At 40.0% G+C, this 27,652-nt stretch overlaps 2 protein-coding genes across 3 annotated transcripts; both read left to right on the top strand.

Annotated features, from left to right (window-relative positions):
• The first annotated feature begins 687 nt into the window (after positions 1–687).
• On the top strand, positions 688–14,863 carry LOC121298314 (potassium voltage-gated channel subfamily G member 1-like). Of its 2 annotated transcripts, XM_041225371.1 has the most exons (4): positions 688–775; positions 12,026–12,834; positions 13,698–14,195; positions 14,318–14,471. In XM_041225371.1, the coding sequence occupies exons 2-4, from the start codon at positions 12,079–12,081 to the stop codon at positions 14,381–14,383; spliced, it is 1,320 nt and encodes a 439-aa protein (XP_041081305.1). In that variant the 5' UTR covers positions 688–775; positions 12,026–12,078; the 3' UTR covers positions 14,384–14,471. The 2 variants fall into 2 exon arrangements, with proteins under 2 accessions (XP_041081305.1, XP_041081304.1); XM_041225370.1 differs by having other exon boundaries at positions 13,698–14,863.
• Positions 14,864–19,964: 5,101 nt separating this feature from the next.
• dpm1 (dolichyl-phosphate mannosyltransferase subunit 1, catalytic) lies at positions 19,965–27,652 on the top strand. Its single transcript, XM_041225614.1, has 9 exons — positions 19,965–20,128; positions 20,455–20,554; positions 20,883–20,916; positions 21,643–21,719; positions 21,825–21,850; positions 24,891–24,986; positions 25,082–25,150; positions 26,171–26,285; positions 27,348–27,652. Exons 1-9 carry the CDS (start codon positions 19,998–20,000, stop codon positions 27,450–27,452), a joined length of 753 nt encoding a protein of 250 aa, XP_041081548.1. The 5' UTR covers positions 19,965–19,997; the 3' UTR covers positions 27,453–27,652.

Here is a 27,652-nt window from a genome sequence, read left to right as displayed (position 1 = left end):
ATTTATGGTATATTTTAATTGCTAATCAAAATTCGTTTTCTTAATAAACATCTGTTTGATTTTGCTTTGGACAGACCTTACTCATGTTGTACCCCATTGAACATGGTATCATACATAGCCTAATGCATCTTGCTAGATCTCTTTTGCAAAATATGTCTTTAGTAGAAACGTGTACATGACCACATACAACTATGACCAGACGTTATGAATCACCTAGAATTTCAGGATTGAGATTTTTTTTTTTTTTTAAAAAAAGGGTTAATTCGACTTTATGAATCATAATGAGTTAATGATATAGGGTGATGCAAAACTGCTGGTCATAGCTGCACTATGTCTGATGAAAATCATTCACATCCATTTCTGCAAAAGCGTTCATAAACCTGAGCGAGTTAGCCAGCAGCGGCCCAGTTGAATGTGCTTTGAAACTTGAGATAAACATAACCCAGTGTGATTCATGAGTGTCAGCTCTGACTGATTATTACCATTTTAGCGGGAATTCTCAGTTTGCCCGCCTCGGGTTGCTATGGATTTATCGCAAACGCATTTAGAGTAATAGCACATACCGGTGATGTCAGAACGCGAAGTCTGCTTGATTATCCGGTAGCCTGTTGCCTGTGATCATCAACTTCACACTTGCATCTTAGAAACCTTTGCTCAGCTGCACAGCAAACCTGAGTGGAAGTACATACAGTGCTTCAGGCAGGAGCTCTGCCAGTGCTGCCGGTAATTCCAGCTCAGAAACATCTCCGGATACATGGAAGTGCAGTTTTGTTTAGTAAGTGGATGTGTTTATTTTAATTGTTGAACATTTCTTACATATTTTGCATAATTATAACAATTGATATATAGTTCACATTTTAGTTTGGTTATTTTTCAGATAGCACTGTTTTGTTTTACTTCACTGGCATGCATTATATATTTGTGTTACACAATACAATAAACGCGGTGTTCTTACGATATGTCATGGTTTTCAATCAATGTACAGTTTAGATTAAAATTGCTTTAAATTGTTAGTAAACATATAGTCATGTTAATATTACTAGATAAATATTATATTTTACATTTTAAAGGTCTCTACTACTCTAGGCGAGGTGAATTTCTAAATATTGTTCAAGCAAGAGCAACAGTTTTTATAAACTCGGCAGAGAAAATTGAAGTGTGTGTGTGTGTGTGTGTGTGTGTGTGTGTGTGTGTATACACACGCCAATGTTGTGTTTTAATTTATTTCTAACCTTTAAAATGATAAGTCCTCCTTCGTACAACACTGAGGCTGTAACCTTGTTGTGAAATTGCTGTACTTTATTTGTGTGGTCTATGTTTCACTCACGAAGATGCGAGTCATGAGTTTGAAATGATAACTAATCTAAAGAACCGGCAGATGTAAATCAGTGTTGCGTATCGTGTATGTGTTATATTTTTAATGTAACGATCACCAGTTATACAGTATAAAAAATATAGATACAGAGACACGCGTAGACCTAAGTGTTAAAATAAATCACATTCCTAGAACAAGTTGCAGGTGAGAATTTAATTGTACAGCTTGGCAATTACTATTGCACTGCAATATTTGACTTGTTAAAATATAACTACATTTAAATGATATATTATAGTGTTTATATTTTATAATCTCATTGGACATTACAAGCTCGTTCTATAGGTGTGCAATGTAAAATAATGTCAACAAAAACAATTTAAAAATAAATAAATGTATAAAACAGGTGAATCTTTTTTCATGTGATTAACATTCTTAAATACAGCTAGGGCCAAAAGTTTTGAATCACCTTATATTTTATGATTGAGATATAATTAAAAAAAAAAAAAAAGAAATGAACATAATTTAGATATTTTATTTAACACCATGTAATCAAAGAAGCTACTGAGTTATATTGCAAAAGTCTACCAAACACCATAATAGTAGACCAGTATTTCATGTTAGATTTTGAAATGTTAAATTTTTCCATTTTTGTCAGCTTTTTGTTAAGTACAAGGAAATCTACAATGCGGTTAGTTCATTCTTGATGAGGACCTGGACCTGTATTCGGTTGGGTCACTGTTTGCCCTGATCACAGCCTTGACACAATGTGGCGCAGACTCCACAAGGTGCTTGAGGGAATCCTTCTGATGCAATTGGTGCTGAGCGGTAGGCAGAGGATCGTGAGGAGGAAAGTTAGTCAACCTCATCCCAAGCATGCTCAGTTGGATTGAGATCTGGGGAGTGGTCTGACGTCTCTCTCATGCTCAGCTGGATTGAGATCTGGGGAGTGGTCTGACGTCTCTCTCATGCTCAGCTGGATTGAGATCTGGGGAGTGGTCTGACGTCTCTCTCATGCTCAGCTGGATTGAGATCTGGGGAGTGGTCTGACGTCTCTCTCATGCTCAGTTGGATTGAGATCTGGGGAGTGGTCTGACGTCTCTCTCATGCTCAGCTGGATTGAGATCTGGGGAGTGGTCTGACGTCTCTCTCATGCTCAGTTGGATTGAGATCTGGGGAGTGGTCTGACGTCTCTCTCATGCTCAGCTGGATTGAGATCTGGGGAGTGGTCTGACGTCTCTCTCATGCTCAGCTGGATTGAGATCTGGGGAGTGGTCTGACGTCTCTCTCATGCTCAGCTGGATTGAGATCTGGGGAGTGGTCTGACGTCTCTCTCATGCTCAGCTGGATTGAGATCTGGGGAGTGGTCTGACGTCTCTCTCATGCTCAGCTGGATTGAGATCTGGGGAGTGGTCTGACGTCTCTCTCATGCTCAGCTGGATTGAGATCTGGGGAGTGGTCTGACGTCTCTCTCATGCTCAGCTGGATTGAGATCTGGGGAATTGTCTGACGTCTCTCATGCTCAGCTGGATTGAGATCTGGGGAGTGGTCTGACGTCTCTCTCATGCTCAGCTGGATTGAGATCTGGGGAGTGGTCTGACGTCTCTCTCATGCTCAGCTGGATTGAGATCTGGGGAGTGGTCTGACGTCTCTCTCATGCTCAGCTGGATTGAGATCTGGGGAGTGGTCTGACGTCTCTCTCATGCTCAGCTGGATTGAGATCTGGGGAGTGGTCTGACGTCTCTCTCATGCTCAGTTGGATTGAGATCTGGGGAGTGGTCTGACGTCTCTCTCATGCTCAGCTGGATTGAGATCTAGGGAATGGTCTGACGTCTCTCTCATGCTCAACTGGATTGAGATCTGGGGAGTGGTCTGACGTCTCTCTCATGCTCAGCTGGATTGAGATCTGGGGAGTGGTCTGACGTCTCTCTCATGCTCTTTAAACCAACACCAGGGTATAGGTGCAGCATTGTTGGATGGACTTGCAGTATTATTAGGCTGTGCTGAGTAGTCAAGGGACCCAGTGTATACCAGGAGAACATGCACCACACAGGGGATATCAGTCAGGTATAGAGGTCCTAATAAAAAACACACGCTGAGTGTGTGAGTAGAGTGACAATAGAAGCGTGCCTGTTTCTTTTACAGTGTGAAGTAGTGACAACCAGCTTCCAGGGGAGCACAAAACTCCTTTCTATTAGGACTACATGTGGGGAATGTAAACAAACTGGACCGTCAGCAATGTATTTCCAGTTAAGCAGTTTGGCCAGTAGAAGACAGGTATGGAAATACAGTGTAAAATGAAACATGTCTGTGGGACACTGCTTGTTGACTTGTTTTTATCATCAAAGTGGTATGCTTTAAATGCTCAAACAGATGTTCTGTGATGCAGAGGAAGTGATGATATTTTCTGATATTTATGTTGTCGGTATTATTGTTTTAGTTTTTTCTCTCTAAACATTGATAGAATGCAAAGATAAGGGTTTCTCTTCTTTAAAAAAAAGTTTCCAATTGTGTAGTGCAGTGTACTCTTTAAGATAAAACGCCAATACAAGTATGTATCAACAATGTTATCTAAACATGTCATTCTGGTATACTAGTTTAAGTTAAATGTTTAGCAAGAATCTTATTAAATTAAAATTACTAGTAGTTTACACAGAAAGTCCTGTATTTAAGTTTGCTGTATACAAACTTGAGTTCTATCTTAACTTAAAGTGGTTAAGACTGCCCAAAACTCTATTACTTGTATAACATATTGCTGTATTAAGATTCAACTAAATTACTAAAATAAGGACTTTTTTAAAGAGTGTTTTTTGAAGGGTGTTTATATACATTCTCTTAGGTGAAACAGCACTTTGGAAAAGATTAATACGCTCCTAACCTTGTCTAAAACAGTTTAAATGTGTTTTACGAGAGGTCAACTTGATTAATTAATCAAATTGGGGCATTTAAAAAACTAGCAAAACCTTCCTTAAAAAAAGCCCTAAAGTTTTGTGAATAGGGCCCATTATAAAATATATTTTTGAGCATTCCTGTAAGGGTTCTGTCTAGAGTCGGAAGTCCTTTTGTGTTTGGGTTCCATAAAGACCTAGGGTTGTTATTTTCTGTTTCATTTCCTAAATCTATAAACTTGAGAATTAAACACGTTTAAATGTTTAAACATTATCATATTGGGAATGTGTGTAACTATTCAGAAAATCCTTCATAAGAAGATCTCCATCACTTAATAAATTACTGCAACATTGTGTACAGTATTGTATATGGAAAATACTGTACAGAAACATTGAATATGAAATACACTGGCTTTCACTGTACACTATTAACACCCCTATACAGAACCATTCTTAAATACTGTATCACAGGCTCGAAATGCATTAGTAGATTCATTAATGGAGCCTCGGCTTTACCTACGCTTGGTTCTAAATGGATCTGAATAGAAGACCCTCATTAATTATCTTTTCTTATTATTTTATTTTAACTACCAATTATAGATAAAGCATTATAGTTTCTGGTTTTAGGTTTTAACTGACCAACACTGATTAAACACCCCGGAAATGATAAAGAATGAAACTGGTGTTCATCCTATAATCGCAGGAAGAGATCCCTGCTTCTTTTGTCTTCATAAAGCACGTTCATGGTGCAGCTTACTGTATTTTGTTGAGGTACAACCCGCACTGTGATTGCCATCTGTGCTGTTATTTGATTTGAGCAGTTCTCACAGCTCCAGAACACAATTGTGTGCAATATCAAAAAGAACCAGTCGATACACTTTTCAGACAAAAGAAAACTGAAACTGAAAATTATTTTAAAAATTAACAGAGGAAAAAGGAAAAAATAAACACTTGTAAACAGAATCCCTAAATATAATAAGTAACCATCGATCCAATATTTACATCCAGGAGTTCAACAGCGGATTTGGCAAGTTGTTAGCCCCCCTGGAGGACAAAGGCTGGCCCTGCGGCTGTCCTCTTGCACTCACTGGCACCTGGCCAGCAGGGCGGCGCTGTAGAGTGGTGTTTTCTGCAATTTAAAGTTTACATTACAGTACAACATCACATATCTGACCCCCTGTGGACTGGAGTATAGGCAGATATGTGAAAAGTCGGATTTGCGAACATGATATTGCCAACAGCCGAAAAGCAGTTCAGTTTGTATATTGCTTCGGCTATTTTAAACAAATGGTCTGTAAGCATTGCATTTATGAAGCTTGCTTTGTTTAATTCAAATGCATTTAAAAGTTACAACAACATGCTGCCAATATCTGCAAGTATGCACTCCATCACATAAACACATTGCACAAAAAAAAAGCTTTCTCGACTGGTGTATTGAAACGCCACTGCTACACACAGCTGACTGACACACGAACAAAGCCCGTCTCTCTTAAAGCGGATTGATTTTTAACTAGTCCTTGCAGACCCCCTTTCTCCTGGGATCCCCGTCTTGTTGCCACCTTTCCTTCACAATCTGGGAATGATGGAAATGAACATTCTGGAAACAGTAGTGGAGGTAGCCGTATATATCTCATACTTTAGACTATATCTAGAGAACCAATTGTGAATAGACTTGGTTAGGACATTCTCTATCCTGAGTTACTGAGAGCATCAGAATATGAGATTATAATAACATGCCTGTCTGTATGTCTTCATGTATGGATTTGATACATGTGTACCTGTCACACTTGTATTTATACATGTACATACTGTGGATGTAGGTCATTGCTATTAATTTTTTCCTGATAGTTTTAATTGTGCATAAAGCAGTGGTGCTTTACTTGTTTATGCAACCCTGCTGCAGTCACTACTACAGTGGCTTTCGAAAGTATTGACCCCCCTTGGCATTTTTCCTTACAACCGGGAATTAAAATTGATTTTTTGGGGGTTTGTATCATTTGATTTACATAATATGCCTACCACTTTGAAGATGCAAAATATTTTTTATTGTGAAACAAACAAGAAATAAGACAAAAAAAACAGAAAACTTGAGTGTGCATAAGTACTCACCCCCCCCCCCCCCCAAAGTCAATACTTTGTAGAGCCACCTTTTGCAGCAATTACAGCTGAAAGTCTCTTGGGGTATGTATCTATAAGCTTGGCACATCTAGCCACTGGGATTTTTGCCCATTCTTCAAGGCAAAACTGCTCCAGCTCCTTCAAGTTGGATGGGTTCCGCTGGTGTACAGCAATCTTTAAGTCATACCACAGATTCTCAATTGGATTGAGGTCTGGGCTTTGACTAGGCCATTCCAAGACATTTAAATGTTTCCCCTTAAACCACTCGAGTGTTGCTTTAGCAGTATGCTTAGGGTCATTGTCCTGCTGGAAGGTGAACCTCCGTCCCAGTCTCAAATCTCTGGAAGACTGAAACAGGTTTCCCTCAAGAATTTCCCTGTATTTAGCGCCATCCATCATTCCTTCAATTCTCACCAGTTTCCCAGTCCCTGCCGATGAAAAACATCCCCACAGCATGATGCTGCCACCACCATGCTTCACTGTAGGGATGGTGTTCTCAGGGTGATGAGAGGTGTTGGGTTTGCGCCAGACATAACGTTTTCCTTGTTGGCCAAAAAGCTCAATTTTAGTCTCATCTGACCAGAGTACCTTCTTCCATATGTTTGGGGAGTCTCCCACGTGCCTTTTGGCGAACACCAAACGTATTTGCTTATTTTTTTCTTTAAGCAATGGCTTTTTTCTGGCCACTCTTCCGTAAAGCCCAGCTCTGTGGAGTGTACGGCTTAAAGTGGTCCTATGGACAGATACTCCAATCTCCGCTGTGGCGCTTTGCAGCTCCTTCAGGGTTATCTTTGGTCTCTTTGTTGCCTCTCTCATTAATGCCCTCCTTGCCTGGTCCATGAGTTTTGGTGGGCGGCCCTCTCTTGCCAGGTTTGTTGTGGTGCCATATTCTTTCCATTTTTTAATAATGGCTTTAATGGTGCTCCGTGGGATGTTCAAAGTTTCGGATATTTTTTTATAACCCAACCCTGATCTGTACTTCTCCACAGCTTTGTCCCTGACCTGTTTGGAGAGCTCCTTGGTCTTCATGGTGTCGCTTGCTTGGTGGTGCCCCTTGCTTAATGGTGTTGCAGACTCTGGGGCCTTTCAGAACAGGTGTATATATACTGAGATCATGTGACAGATCATGTGACACTTAGACTGCACACAGGTGGACTTTATTTAACTAATTATGTGACTTCTGAAGGTAATTGGTTGCACCAGATCTTATTTAGAGGCTTAATAGCAAAAGGGGTGAATACATATACACGCACCACTTTTCCGTTATTTATTTTTTAGAATTCAACTTTTAGAAGTTATTTTTTTCATTTCACTTCACCAATTTGGACTATTTTGTGTATGTCCATTACATGAAATCCAATTAAAAATCCATTTTAATTCCAGGATGTAAGGCAACAAAATAGGAAAAATGCCAAGGGGGGGGTCAATACTTTCGCAAGCCACTGTACAGAACCATTAAAGAAGCTGACTTCATATTTTCAGCGTTGTGGAAAATCAAACTGTTCCTCTACTTTGACCTGTGACTTGGTTGCCGTATTAAGGTGGCTCTGTTTTGACAGACTTAACTCCTCGAGATAGTGGCTTCAGTTTCTTAGTTCCATTCACGTCTCTCCATGTCAACGAGGCAGACCGTGCACTTTACGGTTGTTTACAGCAGTATTCACTTGTTTTCTCAATAGGAGCTCATTTCCATGGCACTGTGTGACACTGTGCTGGCATGGCACTCACACACTTTGCTTAACCTGACACATCGTCCCCACCACATGTTTTACATTCCTTTCTGTGCCATGCCTTGTCAGCACCGTTCCTTCTCGGCATCCTGTCCTATCGGATACTGGCACGCTGTTACCGTGGAGACAGCATCGGTTGGGGACAGGGCTACAATTACTCTCAGAAAGCAATGTTGGCGGATTACAAATAAACAAGTATACAAATATATCTATAATCCCTAGGAAGGATGAGGAAATTAAATCATTAAAGTGAGTATGTGAGGGAAAACAACCTAAAGTAGTGGCTACACCCTAGCAATTAGAAGTATTAAAGGGTTTGAACAAATCTCACAAGAGAAACGCTGGAATAGACAAAAAATTCAGTACAGTGCTGAGAGAAAAACAAAGTGAGACATTCTGAGACAAGAAAGCTGCAGTGAAGCGCTGTCACGCACGTTTAATCACACAGTTCAGTAGACAAACAAAAAAACACATTAATAAAATAAACAGGCACAAGGGCCAAAACAAAAGGTATATACAAAAACTCACAGATATAAACAGGGCAGCAACACACAGCACCATGTACCTTCACCAACACTAACATTAACTCGCTAACGCCCGTGATTCCCCTTCTTATACACCTGTGGCTGGAGCCTCATTACCCACTAATCATTCAGTTATGGCCCCAAACACATTCCCACTTGTTTTCTCCACAGACACGCACACACACACGCACACACACACGCACACACACACACATACACACACGAACATGCACACACACGCATGAACGCACACACGCACACACACTCACATGCACTAACCCGCGCGGGCACACACACAATCCCCTTACAAGACATACAATTACAAATGAATGAATGATTTTACCAAACCAGGCTTTTCAAATATGATAAATAGGCTGAGTCCTGTATTCAAGAAGATGCTGAGAAGGGAAGCTAAGATTTTCTCTGGCTTAAATACTATAAACCTATGCTTTCTAGAATACAAGGCAACTAAGGGATTTAATCAACTTTAACTACTTCAAACTCGGGATACAGAAGGTAAGACTAGGGGTATAAAGCCACTAATACACCCATAACTGACTTTTTTACTCAGGGAAATAAATCTGTTGAATTAAGTGTGAAGGTTGCAGACACTCAAACACAGGGGTCGTCCAAGAAGCAATTAGGATGTACCCTGAGGGACAGCAATGTTAAAAAGATTGAGCTTCTCTGGGGAAAAATAATGTTTTCACATTGCCAGTAATTCTTTTGTTGTATATGATGAACAATTCAGCCCTGGGAAAAGCCGGTAGTGGTGTCTAATTGTTTTTCATTTGATTGCCTAGTTGCACAGCATTGATTACGCAGATTCGACTTCATGCTATGGCCCGAGGGCTCTGTATTTTACAAGTGCAAGCATTCTCAAGGTCACTTTCACAAAGTTTTGGTATTTCATCCTAAAGTAATTGCAGCTAACAAAATAATGTCATCAATCTTACCTGTTTTGCACTTCTGTTAGGTCTCAAATGTGCAGTTTTGAAAGAAGCACATGTTTTAACACACATGTATTTTGATTTTAAAACATGATGTCTGATACTATTTAGTTAAAGAAAGCTATGCCTTTGTAGCAGGGAGAGATCTGTGCTGACTCTGCTGGCGTGTTTGCAGTACTGCAGGAAGGGGGCGGCAGCCTTCCAACAACTGCCTGTGAGTCATGGCAGTGACACGGGGAGGTGGGAAGGTAGGTGTGTGGACTTTCCCCCTCTCTGAGTGGCTGAGAGGCAAGTCTTGGCAGATTGCTAGCCCTATAAAAAAATGCTCTGCTGTTTCCTCAGGTCTGCCCACGTAGACGCGCCGAGAGTGAGGAGGCTCTGATTCAGGACCAGGAGTCAGCCGGGAGAAAAGAAAGAGGTTCACAGCGAGACAGAGAGAGCAGGGAACCCTTGGGCAGACCCCGGCGTATTGTAAAAGAGCAGGCTAGTTAGCCAACAGAGTAGGACGGTGATCCGGGTAGTGCGGGTAGCGGCGACCGGGATAACGCTGCCGAGAGCAGCACCTTTTATTTGTAGTTTTATTACTGTTTTATTTTCCCTTGTTCTTTTCACCTTCTGTTGTCATTATTATTTCTTTGAGCACCTGCAAGGCGCCGGTATTGTGTACCATCGCTTGGTATGCCCGTGGTTCTGTTTACCATCGTTGGTAAATCAGACCACGGACCCACAGCGCCATCTGCGGGACTTAAGAAAAACAGCACCCTGAAATAAAACTGCCAAATTCACCTGTCTGTCTCCTGTGTCAGTGAATTACCCAGCACCCTTCCACAGCCTTATTCTCAGGTTATCTGTTTATCTCAGTGAAAGCATGTTACTGGCAGAAGGCATGTCAGTTAATCGTGGAAGCAGCTGGTTGGTTAATGACAGGAAAGATGCCATTGATGGGTGGGGACAATTTCAGTCACTCGGCCAAATGACCAAACAAGTACAATTGAAAGCAAGGCTTGCAAACAGAGACTTCTTTAGCCAAGTGTAGTACCATATGTCACGTTTTAAAATAAAAGTTTACTATAACTGGACTTTTGAGACCTATGTAATGAAAGAAAGATCACAGCCTGTAAGAGTTGTGGAATTATTTTATTAGCTACAGTCACTTCAGCTTCAAATTATACAACTATAAGAAGTGGACACATGTTTCAGTACTGCAGTGGTTTTCATTTAACAAAACTACAGCTAAGATGTTGATTTGAGCTACCTGTTCCCCACCAGGATAAGCCACCAAGCATTTGTGGTTGTCCCAGGATTACCCCGAAAATAAAGCTGGTGAAGCAATTAAAGGGCTGTAACATTAAAATGAAAATGTAAGACTAAAGAACAACGTGGTCGGCAAGGGTGTCCTCGGCTCACCGTGCACCAGCGACCCCTGTAGTCTGGCCGGGCACTTGCGGACTTGCCTGTTAGCTGCCTGGGAGCTGCGTTGTCCTCCAACACTGTAGCTCCTGGATGGTGAATCCGAAGTGTGTAAAGAAGCGATCAGCTGACAGCACACGCTTCGGAGGACAGTGTTGGTTCGTCTTCGCCGCTCCCGAGTCAGTGCGGGGGTGGTAGCAGTGAGCTGAGTCTAAATAATAATTGGGCATTTCAAATTGGGAGAAAATAACTAAAATAATTGGCAAAGACTACATTTTTAAAAAAGAAAAATAAAGAAAAATAAACAGGAGAAAAAAGAAATGTGTTAACCAGACTGGTACCATTCAGTGAGCGAAAATTGTAAAGGGTACTTTAGCTGAAAACTCCCTACAGAAGGTGTACAGTTTCAAAAAAGGGTTGAAAACCCCTGTCGTAGGGTATTTGTACTGATGTCACCTATTAGATTATACCTAAAAGCCTGGAATCAGCTTGCCTATCTGACATATTGCTTACATGCACTAGGAGTGTTGCAGGGGGACAGGTTAAGGGCTACACTTAAGTGAGAACAGAAAAGTGTCTTTATAGAAGTAAAAGGTATCTAGTTCACAGCTGTGTATTGTCAGCAATGCAAAAAGAAACTTGATCCATTGTAGCTGTGTACTAGATGGTGCTGGCGCTTCTATAAAGATAAGCTGGGTCTAGCCTGTATAACATCAATAACACGATGTGATTGGGTAGTGTTGGCAATGAGACTCAGAGACCAGAATGCTGCAGTTCAAGAGCTTGCACGCATTTCTTTACACAAACTACAAAAACAACAAACACACAAAACCACCGCACCGTTCCTTCACCATAACGATTCTAAACTAACATCCATGATCACCCTTTTTATACACCTGTGGCTAATCATTCAATTCACGGCTCCAGCCACATTCCCACGTGATTTTGCAGGGAGGAATTTAACCCTCTCTCTGCCACCTAATATTCCCCACACACCTGTGCACCGGTAGGGCTTTCACACTGCCACACACGAACACACGCGAAACAAGTTTAACTGAAAGTATGACTCTACATTTCTGCCTTCATTCAACAGGATGCACTCTTTTAGCTGACATCGTCCTCCAGTGATGTGAAAACTGGATCAAGATGACTCTGCTGACAGGAGACGGTTCGGACTATGACTACAACGCTCTCAGCTGTGCCTCGGACACCTCCATCAACCAACGTCCCTTCACGGAGAGCAAGGCCGTCAAGGGAACGTTTTACCAAAGAGCACAGCTGATCTCCCCAGGGAAGGACATCTACAGCACAGTACATCCTGGAGACCGGAAGCATCACGCCATCATAAACGTAGGAGGGATCAAGTATCTTCTGCCATGGACCACCTTAGAAGACTTCCCTCTGACCCGACTTGGACAGCTCAAGTTCTGCACCAACTTTGATGAGATCATGAGCCTGTGCGATGACTACGATGTGACCTGCAACGAGTTCTTCTTCGACCGGAACCCAGGAGCCTTTCGGACCATCATGACCTTCTTGAGGGTAGGAAAGCTGAGGATGCTCCGCGAGGTGTGCGCCCTGTCATTCCAAGAAGAGCTGCTCTACTGGGGGATTGAGGAGGAAAGTATGGACTGGTGCTGCAAGAGGAAGTACCTCCAGAAAATTGAGGAGTTCAACGAGATGTACAAGAAGGAGGAGTTGACAGAGACCGATGAACCATGCGAGGTCCCACCAGCGACCAGACTCGGGCACTGCATGGGGAAACTCCGAGACATGGTGGAGAGGCCACAGTCTGGGCTGCCTGGAAAAATCTTTGCCTGTCTGTCTGTGCTGTTTGTGACAATCACTGCAGTTAACCTGTCCATAAGCACCATGCCAGCTCTGAGAGAAGAAGAAGAGAATGTAAGTTTGCAATGGCAATCTCTTGTCTCGTTTGACAGACCTCGATTGACCTTATCTTGGACTGCCTTGGAGCATGCTAATAGGGGCTGTGATACCAGACATATATCGTCTACATTTTACTAGTATTTTCATTTCACTTATCATGTGTGTTCTGTATGATTCACCAGTGTTGTTTCTGTTATTTACCATGCTTACTAACTATTCCAGCAAAAGGTGCTGTTATTTACCATGCTTACTAACTATTCCAGCAAAAGGTGCTCCTAAAAAGACTGCTCAAGGCTGATGTTCTTAAGTGAGGTAACAAATATACAGAAAATGATCATTGATTTGAACAGTAGAAACAAGAATGGAAAAAAAAAGTCAGTAAGAGAAATGTAAAAAAATAAAAAAACAGACAAAGCTACAAAAAAGTCAAAGATTTTTTCAAAATGTCCGCTCTAGTAAACTGGATTTTGAGATCTGTTCTCTAAATCAAAAAAAAAAAAAAAAAAAAACTGTACCACATCATAGATTGTTATCAGTGTGTTGCATGTTGACAATGTGGGCAATAATCCTTACACTAGCAGTGCACTAGAGCATCCATTTCGAAAAGAGCTTTGAAACAGACTTAAAAGTATAAAAAGTATAAAAAGTTATCAGGATGTTAACAACGAAAAGAAGAATGACAAGTACGTTATTTAAACAGTTGTAGCAACACGTGGGGATGTATAACTCTATATTTGTGGGAACTCCTCTACTTACTCTTGATTCCTTGACAAGACCATTATGCCAACCAGATTACCAGCCAGCACTGATCATGCTAAATCCACACAATGAAAACATGCTTCCAATTTAAAGCAATGTTGTTTTGCCTCTCTTTTCAGGGCGAGTGTTCACAGATGTGCTACAACATTTTCATTGTGGAGAGCGTCTGCGTGGCTTGGTTTTCCTTAGAATTCACTCTGCGCTTCATCCAGGCACGGAGCAAATTTGATTTCCTGAAAACACCCCTAAACCTCATTGACATCTTTGCCATCCTACCCTATTACATCACCTTGTTGGTTGACATCTCCTCAGCAGACGATAAAAAGCCGGGGTCTGGCAATAATTACCTGGACAAGGTCGGCCTAGTGCTGCGTATCCTTCGGGCCTTGAGAATCTTATACGTGATGAGACTTGCTAGACACTCCCTGGGCCTTCAGACGCTAGGACTCACAGCGAGACGTTGTACCAGAGAGTTTGGCCTACTACTGCTCTTCCTGTGTGTGGCTATAACGCTTTATTCCCCTCTGTTATACCTCATTGAAAATGAAATGTCAGGCTCTCAAGACTTCACAAGCATACCTGCCTGTTACTGGTGGGCCGTGATCACCATGACAACGGTAGGCTATGGAGATATGGTTCCAAGGAGCATTCCCGGCCAGGTGGTGGCGCTAAGCAGCATTTTGAGTGGAATTCTACTGATGGCCTTCCCTGTGACTTCCATCTTCCACACTTTCTCCAGGTCCTACATAGAGCTGAAGCAAAAACAGCAGAGGGATATGCGCAGACGAACGAATTTCCTTTTTAAGACCAAGTCCCAGCTCAGCAACATTTCTCTTGAGAGTGACATTCTGTTCCAAAGTGTGTCTTCTGAAATGAGGGATAATGACTAAGAACAAGAACTGTACATTTATTTACTTTATTTATTTATTTTTTTTACATTAAATTACAGTCAAGCCTCTAATATCCTAAATAATGTAAACCAGGCAGTTTCGAGCTATCACTGTGAGCGACTAGGGTGAATTATTGACCACTTTATTAAATGGCCATTTAAAATTCTCAAAACTGAAGAAGCAACTGATAGTTGATCAATGTTTTTATTTTAAAACTTGCTCATAGCACAAAACAATCACTATTGTTTTTTTTTTGTTTGTTTGTTTGTTTTCAGCCAATGAACCTGTATGCGCTAACACCTAGCACTTATAATGGGTCAGCTGCTGACTCTCATTGAATGTGTGATTTGTAAATAATAAAATACCATTTCCCAAAAAAAGGTTTTTGCTCCCGGCATTGATTTTACAGCAGCCCCCCCTTTTACTCACATCTTAAATTGTTTCTTAAACTTAAGTGCAGATTGAGGATTCAGAAATTGCTACATCACAGTTCTGCTTAAACAATATTCATTAATTCTATTTTATACCACTCATGTAGCTACATTTCCATTATAAAAAAAATCAGTGACATACTGCAACACAAGTACATTGTGTTGCTAAGCATGCTGGGTATCACTTAAAACAAACTATTTTACAAAACATTAATATTCATGTTGATATGGGTAAAATCATGGCCTTGTGTTGTTCAGGGGGAGTCGTGCGGTCAGGGAAGCCTGGCTTTGCCTCCTGGCTGTGCGAAGTCACTGGTCTTGAAAAATCTGAAGATTGTGGAGAGTTTCCAAGAAAGCACAGCTTGAAAAACCAAACAGACTGCTGCAATCCAATAAGAAGATAGGCTTTTAAGAGATAAGACCATGTTTATTAATCATGGATGACACTCCCTTAAGGGGTTAAAAATGAGCACTCTAATTATTTTGAAATGTCTTTGAACTGTTATCAAGATGGGGGTTGTGAGAAAGCGAGAATGACAAGGGTATGCTATGTTTTAATTTACAACCTTCCCACTGATGCCCAATAACCACATTAGTATTGCAACAGTGTCCTGGGTTGCAAGGTATATTATCTGGTGCTGCTGTATTGATTTAATTCAAAGGCATGAGGAGAAGTCTCTCGTTACTCGAGAAGGATTTTCCCGGTGGATTCATTAACAAGCAGCGGAAAGAAGTGTTTGAATTTACATACAAGACGGTAAGCGAGTCAGATTATCAAAAGTTCTGTGATCCAAATAAACAGGGTGTGTTTTGACACTGATAATATACCAGAACATCATTATGAAAGTAACACACATACCCTCCTGGAAAGTATAAATAACATCTTTTGAATCAACTTTCCTCTTAACGATATTGCATGTCCTGTACATGCAGAGTTGTGACCAGGGTGGACTGTATTCAGTTAGTGCAGCCTTATTCTTTCCTATACATCAATCTAGTAAATCAGTTATACTCAAAGTAATGTCTCAAGACTGCAGTGTCGGGTGTTAATCTTTGATGTACATTACTACTGCTCATTAAAATGTATAGAAACTGTTCTACTAATAAAATTAACATTAGTGGAATTTTTCAGCCATTCATTTTTATTAGGAGACCTTAATAAAAGACCATTAGTCATATAATGTATATAACTAACCAGATAAAACAGTCACTCTCACTCATAATAGATCCTTGACTCCATCACTGACTGTATACTTTTATAACCTACCTGATGCACCCTTTACATATATACCTCCATCTGCCACCTCCAGATCTATTACTGATAGCTAAAGGTAATCTGCAGTAAGCTAGGCTGAAAGCATGCCAAATTTTATAAAGCTGATGAAAAATAATGGTGAATACATGGTGTTGGAAAACATGGATTGCGAATTGATTAGGGGTTTGCTACGCATGTGGACTAGCAGAGCTATACTGGTGTTCTTTTCTGAAAAGAGACTAATATTGCAGATAGCAGACTGTTTGGTTCAAATTGCATGTACTGCTAACCACTGATAGAGACGATGCGTCTACAAACTGCCCAACAATGACTGCAAGCTAACGAGATAATAATGCTGTGGACTAGAAGGGAACAGGCGCTAGACTTCAGAGAAATCAAAAGAGATAATCCCACTGGCATCAAAGGGGGTCGCAAGGAGATAACAAAAGGCAGATGTATGGACCTTTTGTCTCCAGGAGTGTGAAGAATGCACTGAGTTCAGAGGTTGTCACACTAGACCACACACACAGACACACACACATTAACACTCACACAATAAATTAAATTACCTTGACCATTGGTTAATGTCAGAGAAAGGGGAGGTGGACCATCTATACAGAAGGGTATTTAATGTCACGCAAGCATTGTAATTTTGAGTTCTGTATGTCCTGTACCTGGGACCAGACTCCCTGCATATTTCAATAAACCTGGCAACTGATTGAAGAAAAGGACTCTGTGCATTTTCTTGAATCTACTTACTCACCATCTATTTTTTAAGTACTTCACATGGTAAAACACAGGCAAGCATCTTAAACAGTCTGACACTAAAGGGTTGAGTTGATCAGTAGGAGGCTGTGTGGTCCAGTGGTTAAAGAACAGGGTTTGTAACCAAAAGGTCCCCGCTTCAAATATCGACTCAGCCACTGTGTGACACTGAGTATGTCACTTGAGCTCCGTCTTTCAGGTGAGACTTTGTTGTGAGTGACTCTGCAGCTGATGCATTGTTCACACACTCTAGTCTCTGTAAGTCACCTTGGATAAAGGCATCTGCCAAATAAATAATAGTAATAATCAATCTATATCCAGACTAGATAAGTCACAGCTCATTTCATAGAACATTTTACAACACCAGGGTACACACATGGATTGCAACAGCACTTTTCTGGGGTTATTCCCGGGATAACCACAGGTGGCTGATGCAGTTCAGGGTGATTCCCCTGTGCTGTAAAATGCTCTAATAAAATCCAGCTGTGGTACAGGCTGATCAAATCAATTCTTTGTCCGGCTTAATGTTCTACTCAAGCAGACTATGTCAGAGTATCAGAAGTATTTAGTTATTACATAGATAACTAACTAATTTAAAAGTTTTCTATACACACAAAAACAGGAAGTGCTCTTTTGAAGTATCTGTGCCAGCAGGAATGAAATAGAATCTGATACAGATTTAGCATCAAAGTATGTGTCTCAGAAGTTTTTGTTTTAGTACTCCCTATGAAATGAAACTGCCTTTAGGGTACGGAAACAGTGGGTTGCCTGGTTTCCAATGAATGGTAAACTATGGAGGCAGGTAGACAAGGTCTTAAATTCTCAACTGAAGTATAACAAGGTTTTTTTTTCATGGGAGCATATGAACGTGTGTATAAAATACACTCGCTTTTGAGACCGCATGGGATCTCTTCTTCATGTGAGAATTGAAAACTAAGTTAAACAAAGGCACTGACATCTAAGAAGAACTTTCTTTACCACATCTGATGAAGAGACTTTTTATGATCTCGATTGCTGTACATTTTGTATGTGGGACTAGCATGGGTATTGTACACACAAACTGAAATGTAAGCACAGCACTGTATCTGGAGCCTTGTATGTAGCAAACCCTCACCGAGGTGAGGAATCCTATTTCACCATTCAATGTGACACAGCACCTTCAATACAAAACCCTACAAGTTTCTCAAGCACCATCACAGCTCTACTCTGAAGCTTTATTGTCACAGTTCTTGGCTCAGACGCTGGAAAGATATTCTAAAATTGGTCTCCTCGCTGTTTAATTAACAGAATGTGAAGGTGCCAGCTAAGCATACACTACCGCAGTGTCACTGTGGAGACTTCACAGTTTAAATTGTGAGATATTTAAGCAGTGCACTAAGACATTAGCCTTCAGCTTTAGTTTACTGTTTCACTGTTTGACCAAAGAATTAATTGCTTCCTAAGTTATAGATGATGTACTGCAAACACACTGCTTTATTAGGACCTGTTGGATTTGGCATCTTCCTGAATTAGCAATTCAAATTAGATTGATCATGTGATGTGACATGTGATCCCTGCAGCACTATAAGGCTGCAGGAGCAGCACAATTGCAAACAGTCTACTAGCCGAAGACCTAACAGCATTCGAAAGATACATCCTAGTGGGTGCATGTGGAGCTGGTGCCATAGTAGAAAAGGCAGTCATGTAGGTAAGCTTGATAAGTCTGAATTCATTGATGACTGAATGGAATAGCATCCCTCAAGACACCTTCCAGCACCTTGTGGAGTCGATGCCATGCTGTGTCAAGGCTGTCAAACGGTTGCCCAACCCAGTGCTAGGTACAGGTCCCAGTAAGGTGGCCAAGCACTGTATATATGCATGTAGTTTTTTATTTAGTGTTTTTTATTTTATTTAAGTGAGGGACGGGCGCTGGCGCAGATAGACACCATTTACCTCTCTGCAAGCACACCACAATCCAGACCTGAACCCCTTTGGCCATTCAGTTCCTGGCCTCTTAAGTTTGACATAGTGGACAATGCTACTGCTTCTGTGTGCTGTCTGTATGAGTTCCACAAGGGTGACTTCCCATAACACTGTCGACAGGGTGAAAGTCTATGGGCAACCAGGAGGGAACTGATTTCAACATGAGTCTTAAATTACACCTGACCATTCCTCAGTCATTACTGCCTTTACTTTCTTCAAGGCGGATGTGGGTCCCTGTGCACGTTGAGGGTCCTGTGCAGGGACAGGTGCAACATTTTTATAAATCATCTTAGACTAGATCAGTGGCGCCCTCGGTTGGAAACCTTTTTGGGTATTTATCAAAAGTTTTAACAATAACTTCAAACTTATATATTAAATATTCCATATATTATTATATATATATCTATATATAGATATATATTATATATATCTATATATAATATATAATATATTATATAGTAGTTGAGTTGTTGAAGGACAACAAAGTCTCTCGATATTTAAGGTCTATTGCCAAAATTAGCCTCATTAGCTTCAACATTAACATCTCTGAAAATACAGCACTATAAAACTCAAGCATAGTCGGGCTGCAGACAGCAGCGCTGGTCTAACATTTCCATCAGTCTCACTTGTGCATAATACAAAAACAGTCACCAAAAAAACTTTTTAACAAATACATTGTGCTTTGCTCAGTAAAACATTCTTATAAATAGTCACAAGGAGACTGCCTAACTGTTCTGTACTTGTAAAGGAGTTTTTATATTTCTATCATACACAGGTCAAAATGGAAACACACCGGTGATTCATCAAAACCATTAATAAAAGACAGGACGTTTTATAAGTGGCTTTTGAAAGATTTTATTTAAAAATAAATAAATAAAATAAAGTATTACATTTCTGAACGTTTCATGGCGTACAACAGCGATATTTCAAAATGATACCATCGGTTTTTTTTTTCTTAAGATAAACAGCGTAATAGGAATTGCATGCTACTAAACAGACACCCTTAAGTGCTTTGGCATCATAATAAGGGTAGTGTCACACTGAAGACTGCATGGTTCGCTAGGAACGACGACAGTATTTGTTGTAGCACCAGCTTCCGGTTTCTGTACTTCCAACATGGCTAGTCGAAAAAGCCCGGAGAAGTGCAAAGAAGGAGCCGACAAATACTCTGTTTTGTTACCCACCTATAACGAGAGAGAGAACCTACCTTTAATCGTGTGGCTGCTGGTCAAGTACTTTGGTGAAACGTAAGTGTCCACATATTGGTCTGGTAGATAGCTTGGTTAACTCTGTTGTTAGTGTCAGCATTGTGTAGTGCAGTGTGTTATTAAAAATGTGAAATTAAAAGTACGGATGTGCTACCTACTACTTACTTTGGCAGCTGTTAGCATGCTAAGCATTACAAGGCTGTGTTTAGTGATGTAAGAATTATGAATTTAATCTAACAAAGACATTGACACAGATTATTATTAGAAGCCGTACTAGTAGTGGTATGTCTAATGATGAATACAAATATGTTTTTTTGTTGTTTTGGTTTGGTTTGTTTTTTTTTTTTTTTTTTTTTTTTTTGCAGTGAGTACAACTACGAGGTGATTGTAATTGATGATGGAAGCCCAGACGGGACTTTGGAGATTGCCGAACAGTTGCAAAAGATCTATGGTTCAGATAAAATTGTAAGAAGGCACACGACCAAATTAACACCGCCTTAATCCTTAAAATACAGCGATACCTGCTATACGTGTTTAGCACTGCTAGAACAGCGTTAGCAGTACATTGTGTGTAAAGAAGACCCGATATTAAGAGGTTGTTTACACTATAAAAAGTGAGTTGGGAGTTTGTTTTTGCTTGGACAGCACGTTGCTCATTTTTGATAGAAGTGCGAGTTATGCAGAGATACAAGAATGTCTGTTGAAAACAAATGGGAACGCACAACATCACTTGTGGCTTGAACACACAACATAATAACTTGTGGCTTTTGTGATTTTATTTTCTGGTTGACAGGTTTTGAGACCCAGACCAAAGAAACTGGGATTAGGTAAGGGGGAACTCTATTTCCAAATATACAGGAGGGCATGGTTTGTGATGAAAGACTCTTTGGACATTGCTTAGCACAGCTGCGCTCTGGCATTATTTGTAATTAAAATCTAAAGTACATAAAGCTAACAATAAATCCTCTATGTATTGTCCTGAATGTATTGTCATTAATATGTCTCTCATTTTCTCATGCAAGAGAGACATTACAGTACAGGGGCATGCAATTTTAAAAAAAAAAACTTTTTGACAAAATGCAAGAAAAACCTTTTTGCCCTCTCCCTGTCACACACACAAAAAAGTATAATATAATTAAAATATAGGATTTTGGTTTTATTTAACAGTGAACACAATCAATCAATTGGCGATTAACAGGGGTGGATCAAACCTTGCACCTTGATGGGTTCACAATTCTTCAAGAGACGCAAAAGGTTCCCTGTGACCCCACCTCACCTCAACAAATTTATAACATACTGTGGCGAACGTCGTTTCTCGCAGTACAAAAGAGTAACTTGCATTACAAATAGCTAGACCGGTCTTTCCAATTGCTCTAAACAGTGATCTAAATACTGCCATTGTAGTAGGACAAACCAGGCATTGTACTTGCGTTGAGAGACCACCATACACTGTTATATATTTTCACAAAGTCCCCTTCTTTCTTTGAAGGATTTAAACCGTGGTGTTATTTATTCACATGTAAGCTAAATCTTATTTCATATTCTCTCCATAGGAACAGCCTACATACATGGGATGCAGCACGCTACTGGAAACTACATTATAATCATGGATGCTGACCTTTCCCACCATGTAAGTTCACCTGTGTATTATAACTGAACTTCTGATTCATGTTGTGCTGAATACACTGCTCAGGAGAATAATACTTGTTCCTTATTTTTTTTGTCTCCCTATCAGCCCAAATTTATTCCCGAATTTATCAGGTGAGTGTTTTTAACAAAATAAAATGTTAGTCTTTTATTTATTTAAGAGGAATTTGGATATTATCTATTTTGAGGTATTAAATGATAATTGTGAAGTGTGATCTGAGAAAGGCAAGCTCTTCATGTATCCAAGTAAGGGTATTGTCATTAGTATTTTACTTCTATCTTCAGAAATTCTTATGAAACTTGAAACTTCACCACACGGCACTGAATGTATGCAGTGAATGATTTATTTCGATTTCACTCTCCATAGGTCAAGGTTGTTGGTACTGATTGGGTTAATTTGCCATTCCAGTGAAATGCATCACACCCTCGCTGTAACACCCTTCATTATAACGAACCTGGCACCTGGACCCCAAATAAAAAAAACAAAAAAGATAATATAAACACACACTGCCAACATCCTGGTCTGTTCGCACGGGATGCCACCTTTGCAGTGAAGTCAACTCTTTTGTCTTAATAAAAAGCACGCGCTGTGTAACTATGCCTCTGAAGCGAAAATCATTTTATGTTTTAATAAAGCCGGAAACTATATTGATCATTTGAAAAAAGGAGTAACGCAGGCATATTTTTTGTCGTGAATGTAAGTTTTTGGCTTGTTCAGCAACCACGAAAAAAACAGGATCTGATGAACTTTTAATGTCAGGCTGATTTTCTAATAAAAGCTCAGTTTGGGATTCTTTAATTGAATAAAGAAAAGGCAGAATGCTGCATACATGAGACAAACAGGTACATGTCATTCTACTTGTATTCACAATCTCATCTCGTTACTCCAACAGTTTATCGTTCATTTTGATTTCCTTCCACTATAACAAACAAAAGGCTTGGACCCCAGCAGATTTGTTAAGTCGATAGTGTACTGGAAGTGAAGAAACAGTCGCTTGGATTGCTGTGCTCCACAGAGTAAGAAAAACAAGTCCTCACAAACTAAAGCAGATGTTTCTTCACTTTTCACATTGCGTGGTATATTAGCCCTGTCAACACTAATGAGCCTCCCCTGATTTCTGTGAAGCGCTCAGTTAGAACAAGCGGTCTGTGCAGCACTAATTGAAAGTATCAAAGTCAAGGGTGATGTTGTCGAGGAAATTGTACCTCCATCCATACGGTGATCAATGTTATCTTAATGCTGATAGCTCTATGTAAACATGGCGGGCAGGGTGCTTGCCAAGGCATTTATTAATGTTGATAACAAAGCCAACAGCCGCATTAAAATCAGGAAATAAAAATTAATGGACATGAGGATGAAATTGTGGCCTACTGTATAATTCATTATAGCAGGAGTTCACATAACTGTTACGCATGTAAACCAATAGAGAAGTGCAGACTGCTATATTATTCTTTAAGACGCAAAAGCATGCCGTCAGTACATTTAACAGGAAAGCCTTTTTCATAAAGGCAGTGAGGGTGCTCGCACTTGCAAGGTGAGCCATACCTGCATAATTTTTCCCGGAGCTCTGTCAGTGATCTCCTCGAGGGTTCCAATTTAACTACAGTCACTCCCTGCTAGCGCTATCATTGGCTGCTTCAGGTTGACTTCAAAATGGCGAGTGATAGGTGGAACCACTTTTAATGGACACTTGAAACAACCAATAATAGCAGAGATCTACTGAGCGGTCCATTCAGAGGAGAGGGGTGCAGTTATGGGGAGTGGCATTAAGGAAGCCTGCTGACGCTTTGCTTCCCAATCTGAGCAGGGGTGAGAGGAGGTGGTGATGTTTGAAAGCCGTTACATTTAAATGTGAGCTTTAAATACATTTACTTAAAATCAATTTTTTTCTCCCTTAGTTATAGCCCTATATAAATACTGTTGTGCCGTTAAGCTAGCGTGTTCAACCCACAAAGTGCGTGGGTTTTTTATTTTGAATCCCCAGGGTTGGAATTTGGTGGTAGGCTGTTGAAATAAGAATGTGTGATGATTTGTTACACATTGTAATAACCAGCAATCCGGACTCCTACTTAAACATTTAGAAACTATTGTTGTGGTCTGTGACGCTGCCATTCCTGACACTGTTGGAGGAGAAGATTGAACTAGGCAGTGACTTGGATGATTGCTACTAATTTTGGTGCTTACTGTTGGAAAACATGGATCGAGAGTTGATAGCAGTTTGTTACGCATGTGAACTGGCAGAGCTATACTGGTGTTCTTTTCTGAAAAGAGACTAATATTGCAGATAGCAGACTATTTGGTTCAAATTGTGTGTACTGCTAACAATTGATAGAGCCCTTGCGTCTACAAGCTTCTTGCCCAACAATGACTTTAAGCTAACAAGATAACAATGCTGTGGACCAGAAGGGGCCAGGCTGTAAGACTTTTGGAATGCAAAGCATAAGGGGGCTAAAAGGCTCCCAGGGACTGCCGTTTGACCCAAAGGTTCTCAAGGAGAATAAGAGATAATGCCACTGGACTCAAAGGGTGTCAAGCAATACGGAGAAATAGGAACAAGGAAGATGACAAAAACCAGATGTATGGACCTTTTGGGGCACCAAGGGTCTGAAGAGGAATGCACTGAGTTCAGAGGTCGTCACACTAGACTACACACACACACATACACACTAAATTAAATATATGGTAACAGAATAATGTGTTGTACCTTTGCTATTTGTTAAGTGTCAGAGAGAGATAGGAGGTGGATCATCTATACAGAGAGGTATTTAATGTCATGCAAAAATTGTAAGGACGAGTAATCTGTTTGTCCTATACCTGGGACCAGACTCCCTGCATATTTCAATAAACCTAACAACTGATTGAAGAAAAAGACTGCATTTTCTTGAATCTACTTACTCACCATCCTTTTTTAAGTGACATCACATACCAAACCATTTCTGCTGGATCTCATGTGAGACCCTAATATTGAAAGTTATGTGAACCCCAGATTAAGTCGTGTCCCCATTGGAACCTGTTAAGTAGCAACTACATTTCTGATTTCTCTGAGAGTGTAGGTCTGCCACTTAGAATGTCAGTGACAGTCCATTCTAATAGTTTAAACCACACCTGTGTAAACAGATTAAGTATGTTCATATCATGTTTGTGTTTTTGTAGACGACAGAAAGACGGTAATTATGACATTGTGTCCGGGACTCGATACAGTGGAGATGGAGGTGTGTATGGCTGGGATCTAAAAAGAAAAATTATCAGGTAAACAGCGATACTTTCTGAAATTATCCATTTTTAATTAAAAAGCGACTCCAAGCTTTTTATTAATTTAAACTCTTTGAATTTTTCCTCTGCAGCCGAGGAGCAAACTTCATTACACAGATACTGCTGAGACCAGGTGCGTCCGATTTGACTGGCAGTTTCAGGTAAGCATGTTAATCTCTACCAAATAAACCTGAAAGCTATAGAACTGGGGTGTCTGCTCCTGGTCTTTGTTGCAACCCTGGTCTGAATGGTTGTAACAAACCCTGCTGTGGTTCATTATCTCATTGTACCTGTTAAACCTGGAGTGGAATAGCCCTCCAGGACCGGGATTGGACACCCCTGCTTCAGAAGTAACCTGGATATTCTTTAACTAGGTTGTAACACCCAGTAATGATCTCAGGTGCCAGTGCATTGATCGCCATGAAAGTGATTTTTTTTTTTAATCAAATCTGGGCAAGCAGTTTAGAAAACAAAGCCTGCTTGTAAGTTGACTGTGGGGGGTGGGGGGTGGGGGGAACATACGAACCAATCAGCAGTCACTGCATTACCAACAAATACAGCATCTGTTACAGTACTCAATTCGGCCAGTAGATGGTGGTGTTGGATTGCATTATTTTAAAACAAAATTCAAACTTATTTTTAAAGGATTATTCTTTTAATGAATAGCTTATTCACTGTACTGGAGTTCATAAAGTATATCTAAAATATTTAGAATGTAATAGGCCCAGTCTTAAAAATTTTTTACCCCAGTTTTAATTCACTCCTATTTTTTCTGCATTCTACGTTCATGTTACAAAGTAAAAGCAACAAATAAGACTTCTTATTAAGATGTTACAATAGTAATTAAAGACTTAAATTTAACAGCGTAAAAATAGAAGCACACAGCACTTCTTACCTAAGAGCAGTAACTAGAGTATGCATTGAATGTGTGTGTAGACAACAATCTCCTTTTACCTGTATAAAAACCTGTGATCAGCCTTTGATTTCATCCAATCAGTAGGCTGTTAATATAGTGTTAGTTTTCAGCAGCACACCTGGTATCACAGGTCCTACGAAAGTACAATCGTTTCTGCAGGTGCAATTAAGCTTATGCTGTCTAATGAACTGTTGCTGGTCCGGTTATATTCGATCTAGCTGGTTCGATCCTGAGAAACTCTTAACTCAAATTTCACGTTTCTCAGGCTCTACAGAAAAGAAGTGCTTCAAAAACTGGTGGAAAAATGCGTCTCCAAAGGATATGTGTTTCAGATGGAGATGATTGTTCGAGCAAGACAGCTGGGATACAGCATTGGAGAGGTACTGCTTTGTCATACAACATGAAAGCCAGGAGTCATAGCATCAATTAGCACTGCTCCTTTTAAGGCTATTGGAATTATCTGTCAGCTCAAATATTAAAGCTGTTTTTCAGTGCTGTATGCTAACTTTAAATAAATACAGTTTAGCAAAAATCAGTATTAAGGAGGCTACTCACCAGATGTGATGGGGCAAGCAAAACTGTGCAGCGATGCGACAAAATGAATAGAACCTGTACTTCTTATAAGAATATTTCACACCACAGAAGACGCAGGGGCGGCACTGGAGTGACATGAAATAAATAGGATTTAATTCTATTTTTTGTGATTTGACGCGTGTCAACTAGGGCATTGAGCAATCCGAGAACAGCAATATCTAAAATGATGGAGGAAACGGTAATATTTGCCTTTGAAAAAATGCCCAGAGCTTTATGACAATGGTCATCACAATTATAAAGATACAGATTTCAAAGACACTATATGAGAATCGAAGACACTGGATAAGCCTGGTATGTAGGATTTATTTAAATACCGTCATAGAAGACACGCGTAATTACTACATCATGTTGATGAGTCTGTACCAGTCTTGATCATAGTTTTGTCAATAGAAGTTTAACAGTTGTGTAGCTCTGGCAGTTTTCAAAACTGTCGCATCGCCTCTGTGTCACTTCTGGTGTGTGTGGTCATGTCCCTGCGAAAGTGTCTCGTCGCCAATTAAAAAATGTGTGTGGCAGCCTTTACAGCAACAACGTATCAGACATTTATTTTGTTCATTTTATTTTAATTTTATTTTTTTTTTACATATCACTTGTGGAGTTAATACTTTTGCATCAACAAAAAAAAAATTAATTATATAAATTCTTTGTTTTCAGATACTCTCTGCTGAAACATTCTTTTTTTTTTGTTCATGATTTTTAAATCTAGAAAAAACAAGCTGTGGCTAATCCCAGTGGGTTGTAGGTTGATGAAAACGACCACTTTGCAGTATTTACAGTAGACCTTCTTATTTACAAGGCTGACATATTTATCAACCGTCTTGGTTAATTTATTGTGTTTTATTTTCCAGGTTCCAATTTCGTTTGTTGATCGTGTTTATGGAGAATCCAAACTAGGAGGGAATGAAATTGTCTCCTTTGTTAAAGGTCTGCTAACACTGTTCGCCACGACATAGATCTGTGCTGACTGGCCCTGGATAAAGCACTGTCATTGTTTTGTTTGTTTTTACTTGGAACATTTTGAGTAAGCAAATCATTTTGAAAGTGACTACAGCAAACAAAAGCACATGGTTAGAATTTTTTACTTTCTTAAAATGTATCGAATAACCAATAATGCTAAATAACCATGTATTCCAATAAAATACCATTTAATGCA

This window comes from Polyodon spathula, chromosome 23 (assembly GCF_017654505.1).
Source record: "Polyodon spathula isolate WHYD16114869_AA chromosome 23, ASM1765450v1, whole genome shotgun sequence".
NCBI lineage: Eukaryota > Metazoa > Chordata > Actinopteri > Acipenseriformes > Polyodontidae > Polyodon > Polyodon spathula.
The sequence above is the reverse complement of the archived record's forward strand: the minus strand, read 5'-3'. Positions and strand labels throughout refer to the sequence as shown.

What these genes read in the sequence shown, in the direction of transcription:
- LOC121298314 (XM_041225370.1), top strand. Translation starts at nt 12,079, where the DNA reads ATGACTCTGCTGACAGGAGACGGTTCGGACTATGACTACAACGCTCTC. An exon ending in TGAGAGAAGAAGAAGAGAAT is followed by an intron (nt 12,835 to 13,697) that starts GTAAGTTTGCAA and finishes CTCTCTTTTCAG; the next exon opens with GGCGAGTGTTCACAGATGTG.
- dpm1 (XM_041225614.1), top strand. Translation starts at nt 19,998, where the DNA reads ATGGCTAGTCGAAAAAGCCCGGAGAAGTGCAAAGAAGGAGCCGACAAA. An exon ending in CTAAAAAGAAAAATTATCAG is followed by an intron (nt 24,987 to 25,081) that starts GTAAACAGCGAT and finishes TTTCCTCTGCAG; the next exon opens with CCGAGGAGCAAACTTCATTA. An exon ending in GATTTGACTGGCAGTTTCAG is followed by an intron (nt 25,151 to 26,170) that starts GTAAGCATGTTA and finishes CACGTTTCTCAG; the next exon opens with GCTCTACAGAAAAGAAGTGC.